General features: G+C 44.5%; 1 protein-coding gene across 1 annotated transcript in view; it reads left to right on the top strand.

Moving 5' to 3' along the window:
• Window positions 1-1,820: 1,820 nt before the first annotated feature.
• Window positions 1,821-10,107, top strand: part of PARL (presenilin associated rhomboid like) — a 19,544-nt gene continuing 11,257 nt past the window's right edge. Inside the window, exons 1-4 of the mRNA XM_019542940.1 lie at window positions 1,821-1,891; window positions 2,910-3,102; window positions 3,781-3,921; window positions 7,178-7,226. Of these exons, the coding sequence (XP_019398485.1) occupies window positions 1,821-1,891; window positions 2,910-3,102; window positions 3,781-3,921; window positions 7,178-7,226 (454 nt within the window). The remainder of the gene's footprint in view (window positions 1,892-2,909; window positions 3,103-3,780; window positions 3,922-7,177; window positions 7,227-10,107) is intronic.

Here is a 10,107-nt window from a genome sequence, read left to right as displayed (position 1 = left end):
GTATTTTCCTAATAGCAGATTCTATGCAACAATATCTTTGGTCATCACAGGGATTTTATGCAAAGTTGAATAAGAAGGAAAATAGCTCATGGTTGTAGTTAAGAAAGAAAATCGTTCAAGACAGGTACACTTTTAAAATTTCCTCACAGCTTGAACCACTTTTTATAGAGTCCAAGTTAAATAATTCAGGCTCTAGCTCAGTTTTCCACTCAAATCCCATGGCCTAGAGTAAGAGTTTAGTTACAAGATCAGGTTCATTCTAAGTTTACATTTTTTTATATTGTACCATAAAGGTTCAGTTGCATATTTAAAAGGCAAACATTTTTTTCCCTAATGCCTTTAATGCAGCAATCCATAAACATATATTTAGTGATCAACAAAGGAAATCTGTGATAAAGTCAAAACTTAAACAATGTAACAAGATCAACAGACTTTACACCAAACAGTCTGGTAACTCATAGGAATATAACATACAGGATGTGACAGCAAACTACTGCACAGTTGGGTTGGAAATGGCCCGTGTGCCACCAGGACTGCAGAGTAACAGCAGTCACTGTGCAGTCATTTAGTGCTTACTCTAGCAAGTACTAAATGACTGCGCAGTAACAACTGTGCAGTCGGGCATACACATAGACAGCCCCGCTGGGTCAGACCAATGGTTCATCCAGCCCAGTATCCTGTCTCCAAAAGTGGCAGGAGCAGATGTTTTAGCGCAGGGCTGCTTAAACTTTATTGTCTGTGGAATCTGTCCTGCAGGCGTCCCCCCAGGTTGGGACAACTGGCAGCAGGGCACTCTGGTAGGGTGGCCATCATAGAGGGCAGTCTGGTTGTCCTCTCTCCTCTATTGATACAAAAACTGACACCTTTATGTCCTTTTATTTTTCTCTTGAAGAGAAAAATAAGAGGACATAAAGGCATTGTGTTTTGTATCAATAGAGGGCAGAGCAGCAAGAAACCAGAATGTGCTCTACAATGGCCACCCCAGGCACCAGCAGTATTTCTACCCCTTCCTATGGCCAAAATCCCAAGCCCTGCTAGGTCATGACCAAATCAGAGCCAGGCCATGCCCCCTTCCCTCAGGGCCGCTGGGTTAGGGCCAGGCCATACTGCCTTCCCTCCTTCTGCCCAGGATGAGGATGGGGCTGGGTCACATCACACCTCCTTCCTCCCCTGAGGCTGTGCCAAGCCCCCTCCCCCGTGCACATGGTTGAGGGCCAGGCATCCCTTTTTTTTTTTTTTTTTTTTTTTCTGTTTTTTTGCACCGGTCCTGGAACCACTGCAATACCAGGTCAATGCATGGAGTGGATGGAGCACGCTCCAGTTCCACCACCCAATACCAGAAAGAATCTGCTCAACATAGACCTCCTATGGAGGACATATCAGAGACAATTACCCTGGGAAAACCACCTGATTGATCATGGTGTCTCTCCTGCCAGGTAAGTGTGTGTCTGTGCCACAAAGGTAAATTAGTATAACTCATCTAAGTAAGCGCCCCTTGCCCCAACGGGGCTGGATTAGGCTCAGATCACAGTCCCTTCCCCTGCGAGGCTAGGCTGGGGCTGCCCCCGGCCCCCCTCCACCGCCAGCCGAGGGCGAGCGCTCTCGGGGCACCACCGCAAGGGAAGAGCGCTGAACCAGGCACATCTCGATTGATTATCACTGTTCATTCCCTTCGCTTCGCCCCGGAAGCGCTCCCCTGCCTCACTCAACATGGCTACCGCGGGCGCTGCCGCCGCAGCCCCTCCTAAGATGGCGGGCGGGGCGCGGGTGCCCCGGAAGCGCTCGGCGCGCGACGTAGGTGCCCCGGAAGCGCTGGGGCGATGTGGTGGAGCCGCTGGGCGCGCGCCTGGGCGCGGGGGGATTTGCGCGGGGGCCGCGGCCGGGGGCACAGGTGCGAGGAGGCGGGGCGGGTTGCACGCGGGCCTGGGGCCTCGGGAGTTTCCCTGCCGCCCCGGGGCCTGCAGCACAGCCGGGCCGGAGCGCTGCTTTCGGCCTGCCCGGGCGGGCTCTGAGCGGAGCAGCCGTCTTTTGCCGCCCCTGAGGGAGGCTGGGAACAGGCCCTGGGCCCCTGGAGACCCCGGCTCTTGGCTCTCGCTCGGCTCGTAGTGACTGCATGCAGTGCTAAGAGCCGGGCCTCTGGCAGTGGTGGAGATAGACTGTGCTAATGGATGAACAAGCAGGCCTTCTTTACACACCTGCCACCCCCCGCCCCCAATTAGTAATTGAAACTGATGCTGAACATTTTGGTTAAAAGGAAAACAAACCAACAAAAATCCTCCTTCTGCCTTCCCCAAACACAGGATGTGTCTCATTTAGGGGGTGGAATGTAAGTCAGTATGGTGCGTAAGTTGCGGACTTGGTGAGGCACACATGCTTAGGAAAGCAGTATAGGTTGTGAGTATTCAAAATCATAGGAGAAGCCACAATTTGTTTTATTTAATAATAGCCTAGTTTCACTCCCCCTGATGATCAAGCAAACGAATGCTGAGGCAAGTGCTATCAGCCACCTCTAGGTTACAGAGTAATCACTATTTTGTAGCCCTGTGAGTTTGGTTGTTATTCTTGAAGTACTCCCAAGCCTGCAGCTAACAGATGGTAAAAGTCCTGGGACAAGCCTGGAAGTAAACTGCATGTAGATAGCTCCTTGACACTTTCCTTGCGCCTGGCACCTGATATTCTGTCCAACCTTCCTTTAGGCCAGGCTGCAGCAGCTTACCTGCCTTGCCCCATGTGGTGTCTCCAAGAGACAGGTGCCTGGGGCAGTTCCGCGCAGCAGTGGTGGTTCAACAGTCTCAAAAGGCTGTCGCAGCCTGCTTGAGAATCACTTATCTAGACAAAGGCTAAGGGTGAAGAGTGTTTTGTGTAAGCTAAGGTTGATCCCATCTGTGTCATGCTTTTCTTCTCTCCAGATTTCCTGCTTATACCCAGCAAAGAAATGGATTTAGAAGAGCACCCCAGAAGATTAAACCTCAAAGTCCAGACCAAGGAATGGGCTCCAAGCCATACCAAAATAAGCTGTTTCCTCCAGTGGAGGAACTAGTCTCTTATACATCTTCCTCTTCCCCGAAGCGACTAGTGAAGCCATTCTTTTTTACAGTTGGGGTAATTGTGCCAGCTTGTTACATGTCTGAGACCTAGCCTTGATTTAACCTAATATCTGCAGGTGACAAAAGAAGTGTTTTGCATTATAAGGCAGAGAATCCCATTAAAATATGGTATAAACATGGAAGCAAGCCAAAATATTTAACACCAGCTTCCTACCATTTTGTAGAGCATTACCTACAGAAACGATGTTGTTTTTTTAGTTTTAAGCCACTGTTTTCAGTGGGATTCCTGGCTTTCTTCTAGGAGTATTGCTAAGTTGTACTGTGCAATAGGCAGGGAAACACCTGCTTAAATCACGTTGTACTTTTTCAGATAATACAGGGCCTTGCCTGCCATTTCTAAAGCTAGCCATCTCTTTCACAGAGCTGTGTAGCTGTATCTAACCTCTATTCCAGTAAGGTCTAAAAACATTTTGTGGGCTGCAGGTAGTGAGATCCTGCCACAAACTAGAAGTTAGGTAGCAACCTGAAATATGTGGCAAAAAATTCCCAAAAGGAGACTTGTTATTATTTAGTAAGTATTAAACAACTGGTACTGCCATAGAATGGAAATCTGGAATGTGGCATTATATTAATAAGGAAGGGCAAGAGAGCACTCACTCTGTTTTGCTTAAATTGTTTAAGAAATTGTCTTCCAGATAAGACCCTGTTTTTGAATGCATCTAATATTACATAGTTTACAGGCTGTGCGTTTGGATCAGCTGCTATTTGGCAATACGAATCCCTGAAATCCAAGGTCCAGAACTACTTTGGGGATGTTCAAGCTGATTGGATGGATAAGTTTCGACCTCAAAAACAGGGGAACTTAAGAAAGCAGGTACCTATAATTAACTAATTCTGGGATTCAGACGAATTAACTTGTCAGTGTGGTGACTATGGTACTTAAAATCACATTTGTTACAAGTTATATGCCAGCAGTATGCTTAGTGCCTTGCACAACATGATGCTTGGCATATTTCAGTACAGCGCTAGAAGACTTATGTGATCATGTATATTAATGCTTGTAGTTTAAGTGACAACAAAAGATACTTGTCCTGTTTCTTTTTATTTAATTCCATCAAATTCTTGGCACTTAGAAAAGTATATTAGCTTGTCAATTAGTGCTGTTTTGCAGCACAGTAATAAGCATATGCTCATTGAAAAGGAATCTGATTTCTTAAAACCCTAGAGAATAGGGCTGAAAAGTTCCTCAGGAGGTTGTCATCCAATCTCCTTGAAGGCAGGATCATTCCTTCCTGAACCATCCTGGACAAACATTTGTCTAATCTGCTTTTAAAAACTTCCAAGGATGGAGTAGCCTGGAATGTCTGACCAGCCTTATAGTGAAAAAGTTCTTCCTGATCTCCAGCCTAAGTTTCCCTTGCTGCAATTTGAGACCATTGCTCTGTGTTCTGTCCCCTGCAGCCACAGAGAATAGCTTATTGCTGTCCTTCATATAACTGTTATTCAGTTATGTGAAGACTTACCAAATCCCCCCTCAGTCTTCTTTCTGAGGCCAACTGATCGCAGTTTTTGTAGCTTTTTCTAAAGGGTAATTGATACTTCCCAGATATCTAATCATTTTTGTTGCTTCTACCATACATTTTCTAATTTGTCCATGTCTTTTGTGAAGTGTGGTGCCCAAAACTGAACAGAGTATTCCAGGTGAGGTCTCACCTGAAGTATTCCATATTAGTGCAAATGAAAACTCAACACTTTAGCATTGCTGTCAAAGACACCAAAAGATTCCCTTATCTCTCTAAAAAAGCAAGGAAGAGAGACCAGTGGCAGCTGGTATGTATAACTTACCTTTAAAAAACACTTGTTCCCTGCCCTCCCCCCCATCTTTAGAAGGTGACAGCATTGCCAACCTAAGTGTTCAGAAACCAGACTCCAAGCCTCCAAAAAACCATGAGGTTGGCTTTAGTAAGATTTTAAAAGTCAAGTTTGGAGTTTTTATCTTTTGTTTTTTGAGCCTTAAAGGATTCTTGCTTTTCTCTGCAACTGTGAGGGCTAGAAGCTTTTTTAAATGAAAGCTGAGAAGCTTTTATAAACACCTGTCTGGAATACAAGACTTTAAGAAGACATCAAACACTGCAAAACTTATGATAAAGTGATGAGTTGACAACACCAGAGGGACCATAATTGCTTTGCTGCCGTGTTTTCATTTATGATACAAACATGAATTCTGGATGCTTTGTTTAATTTGAGATGAGTGCACAGGCATGCAGCAGGCCAGTTGATTCCTAATCCTAGTAAATTTTTACCAGACTTGGTAGGGCTGAGTAGTGATTACATAGCTGCACAGGCACTGCACACTGAGTAAGAGAGGAACCATTTGTTTCCATGATGTGCTATGGCATTCCTCCACAGATGCAAACTTTTTCATCTGTGTTTTATGTGACCCACAGATAAGATCAAAGCTGCCCCAGAATATGTAGAGATTGTTTAGGGCTAAACCGTTAATGCTGTTCCAAATCTGATGGTAAATGTCTGCTGAAATCTAATTATCTAAAATAAACAAAATAATTCTCATTGTTAATACATATTTAAAACAATCCCCAGCCCCCGTCATTGTCTGATAATAAGTATCAGCATCAATTGCTAGTGAAGGCAGGCAGAATATTTCTATTATACAAAATCATGCTTACATAATAAGCAAATACCAGTGAGGATATCTGTAGATCTTGTGCCAAACAATTTGAAAATGGAAAGAGATGGAACAATGACTTGAAATGAACCACTTGCTAGCTGCAACTGCATTTTGTTACTTTCTGTCCAATTAGAAATCAACCTGCAGTTATATACAGGGATCCTGGTTTTCTCTGTTTAAAAACAAAAAATCTCTGATAAAAAAAAATAGCTAATTTCCTAATTAAAAATCCCCAAATCCATGTTTTTCCATGGTTAAAATGAAACGCCACTATATATAAGTATCAGTAGAACACAATGTTTTATTAATATAGTTACAATTTTTAAGCAATTTGGAAGCTGACCAGTGCCTCAATCACTATAATAAAATAAATTCTAAATACCTGTGCATTTTGGCGTTTGATTTTGGGTGTTTCATCATGGAAAATCAGAGCTTCCCCTGTCCCTTTCACACACCGGGATGTGGGTCCAGCTGTGGCTGTCTCTGCTCCACACTATGTGGTGCTGAGCAGCTGGTGCCCTGCTCATACCTGCTCATGGCATTGCTCCTCACTCCTGACCCATAGTCCTCCAGCCACTTGTGGGAGGCAACAGCTGGTACAGCAGAGCAGAGCATGGAGTCCAACTCCCCCCCCCCCCCCACTGCCTGCTTGGGCAGCACAGCAGAGCAGATCCCGTGGGTGGGCTTGGTGCTTCTCGCCCTGCTGGGCTCCCTGCAGGGCCGCCACAGCCCAGCGGGTAGGTCCCAGCATAGCACGGCACAGCAGGGCCAGATGGGGAAGCTCACTGCTGCTGCTCTGAGCTCCATGACATGGTGCTTCCTGCCCACCTGGCAGCAGTGAGGGGCACAACTCTGTGCTGCCACCACTGCTGCTGCCAGGTGGGCAGGGGCGCCTTGTCAGGGCACTGTGGGACTAGTGGCAGTGGCATGGAGCTTCCCTGCTCCTCTGCTCTGCAGTGTCGGGTCTCACCTACTGGGCCCAGAGGCCCTGGAGGGAGGGCAGCAGAGCGGGGAGCCTGAGGCTGCAGTGGACAACCCCACGCATATATCTGGGGGGCATACGCCATCAGTCCTTCCCCCTCCCCACACCCGGGAAAGAGTCTTAAGCAAGGAAGTCTACAATAGAACTAGAGCTGATGAACAAAAACAAGTAGCTCCTCATTTGGTGTAAACAGATTTACCTTCATTACTTGGGTGGAATGATGCCTATTTGCGCCGTCTGACACCTGCCCCTTTGTCTGCCATAGGATAGGAGAGAACCCTAGGTATTCAAGAAGGAAAGTGTATCTTTAACAGGAAAGTTAATGCTATAACAAATACAAATCTGAGATGCATTCAGTCTTTTTTTTCTTTAATTGTGAGCTGTGAATTTTTCATTTTGATTTCTGAGATGCTGGATATTTTGTGGGGAGGTCAGTGAATGTCGCTTATTTTGTTTCAGGTTAACAAGTGGTGGAATAGCCTGAGTGACGGTCAGCGGACTGTGACAGGTTTGTGTTAGCTTACAAGTATTAGACATTCAAAGGAAAAGAAATATGGCAAACAGGTATAGTATGTCACAGTAGATAGCTTTTGTACCATGATTAGATTGTTAGTCACAAAGCAAGTCTATATATACATACAGATGTTTTCATTCATCTACCTGCATCTGCTATGCTTCCCTACTTACAGAACACACTTTTGTATTTTCATTTAAAATCTCTGTCTCCCTTGTGGGAGACGTCAGACAGAGTTTTCCAAAATCTGCCTTCTGCCACTTATATGCAAGCAGAATTTGGGCATGTGAACTGGTAGCATCTTTCAGAGAGCATATCTCGTACTATTAATTTTAAAATGTATGCCTTTGCCAGAAACTTGAAAAGACTGTTGAATATTATTTGAGGTCCTTCAAGTTCTTAGCTTTCTCGTAAGATGTAAATTTGTTTTGAATTTTAGGGGAAAATGGTTATTTTTTCTGAAACATTTTACCATCCAACAAAAAACATGCAGTTTTATCCATCAAAACCAGAAGAAATGTCCTATTGTAATCTTTCAATGATGTGCTGAAACATAAATGCAACAGTTATAAATTGTTACTCTGCATACAGTGTTACAAACTCTGGCTATCTTTGTTTATCAGATTTTGTTACATAATACACCTATATTTACACTATTCTTTAAGACGATTATGTGAAGCCTGCTTAGTATAGAGTTATTGAAATCCTCATGATGTTTGGACTTAAATCAAGTAGATAATCATCTTAAAGAGAAAAAAGTAAATGAAAGCGTCTGCATCCAAAGAAATGCATATAAAATATATCGTGTTAGCTACACTGTACATAAAACATTACTGAATATATGAACAAATTTATTTTAATTCTGTTGGAGCCTATGAAATTAGGCTCCCCATTTATCATATTGATTCCATAGAAAAATACATCTTTCAGGAAAATATTTCAGTTGTCTTAAGCCATTTTTCTAATTCTCTTCAAAAGATTGGTCACAGTCTAAAAATAACATGCACTAAATAACTAGGACTGTAGCTGCATTTTATAAACTAACTAACTGGTTGTTGGGTTCAGTTTGCTGGTTTGATCCAGTATTTTGGACTGCTTCTAATATCTAGCCCCGGCACTTGTATTCCTACTTAATACTATAGCTGGAAAAGTCAGGTAAAAGATTATTAATCTCTGTAGTTTTCATGTCTAATCTCCCACCATATAGTTAACAGGCAGTATAAATGTTAATTAACTAGAAGACATTGAAAACTTTCAAATATAGCTGTGTTTCACCTGTTGGCCAGTACAGGGTTGGAATTATTTTGCTAAAAATGTCTTGCCAAGGGCTTCTGTGGCTTCTTTTGTTAAGCACATAGAGAAAACCTTTTAATAAGAAAACAGCATAGAATAGGACAGACTGTCAAAACTATAAGCAGCTCAGATAAAGTAGATTATACTAATTCTAAAAGGAGAATTTCAGCTAAAAAATATCTGGTGAGGGAAGGGGGGCACTTTCATGCCTTTTTATCTTGAACCTTTCAAATTGTTCATGAAAACAAAGAATTTAAACTTCTAGAAGGAAAATGCAATTATCTTCTCCCTCTGCTCCAAATATTTAACCTTTAAAAGCTCTGTGGTCACCAGAGCTGAAGTCATATTTTAGTTCACTAAAAGACACTTGGACACATCAAGAACTTAAACTTTCATCAGTCTGTTTCCAGCCATTTAGTTTTTTATTTAAATCATAGTTTCATAGTTGGTAGGGTCGGAAGGGATCTAAGCAGGTCAAGTCTGATCCCCTGCCATGGGCAGGAAAGATGCTAGGGTCAAATGAACCCGGCTAGGTAATTGTCTAGCCTCCTTTTGAAGACCCCCAGGGTAGGGGTGAGCACCACTTCCCTTGGAAGTTGGTTCCAGGTCCCAGCCACCCTGACAGTGAAGTAGCACCTCCTGATGTCTAGTCTGAATTTACTCTCAGTCAGCTTATGGCCGTTATTCCTTGTTGCTCCCAGTAGTGCTTAGGGCAGCAGGGACTCTCCCATTGCCTGCTGATCCCCCTTGGCAAGTTTGTAGGCGGCCACCCGATCCCCTCTCAGCCTTCTCTTGTGCAAGCTGAACAGGCTCAGGTCCCGTAGCGTCTCCTCATAGGGCCTACCCTGTTGCCCTCTGATCATGCGAGTGGCCTTCGGCTGGACCCTATCGATGCTATCCGCATCACTCCTGAAGTACAGTGCCCAGAATTGGACGCAGTACTCCAACTGCAGCCTGACCAATGTTGCATAGAGTGGGGAGGATCACCTCCTTGGACTTGCTTGTGATGTATCTATGGATGCATGACAAAGTGCAGTTAGCCTTCCTGACTGCATCCCCACATTGGTGGCCCGTGTTCATCTTGGAATCAATAGTGACTCCAAGATCCTTTTCTGCCTCTGCACTGACGAGAAGGGAGTTCCCCAGCCTGTATGTATGGTGCTGGTTCTTCCTTCCCAGGTGCACTTGTCTGTACTGAAACCCATCCTGTTCTCATCTGCCTACCCCTGTACCTGTCCAGATCTAGTTGTAGCTTGTCCCTCTTTTCTAGCGTGCCCACTTCTCTGCACATTTTAGTGTCACCTGCGAACTTGAACAAGGTGCTTTTCACCCCCTCATCCAGGTTGCCAATGAAGATATTAAACAGTGTGGGCTGGAGGACCGAGCCCTGGGGGACCCCACTTCCCAAGTCAGGTTCATAGAATCAATGAGTGGGAAGGGACCTAAACAGATCATCTAGTCCATCCCCCTGCCATGGCCAGGAAGGAGCACTGGGGGTGGCAGGGGTCATAAGACCCCAGCCAGGTGCCTATCCAGTCTCCTCTTGAAGATTTCCAGGGAAGGTGAGAGCACCACCTCTCTG

This window comes from Crocodylus porosus, unplaced genomic scaffold, assembly GCF_001723895.1.
Source record: "Crocodylus porosus isolate Cpor-Errol unplaced genomic scaffold, CroPor_comp1, whole genome shotgun sequence".
Classification (NCBI taxonomy): Eukaryota; Metazoa; Chordata; order Crocodylia; family Crocodylidae; genus Crocodylus; species Crocodylus porosus.
This window is presented reverse-complemented; position numbering and strand designations above follow the sequence as displayed.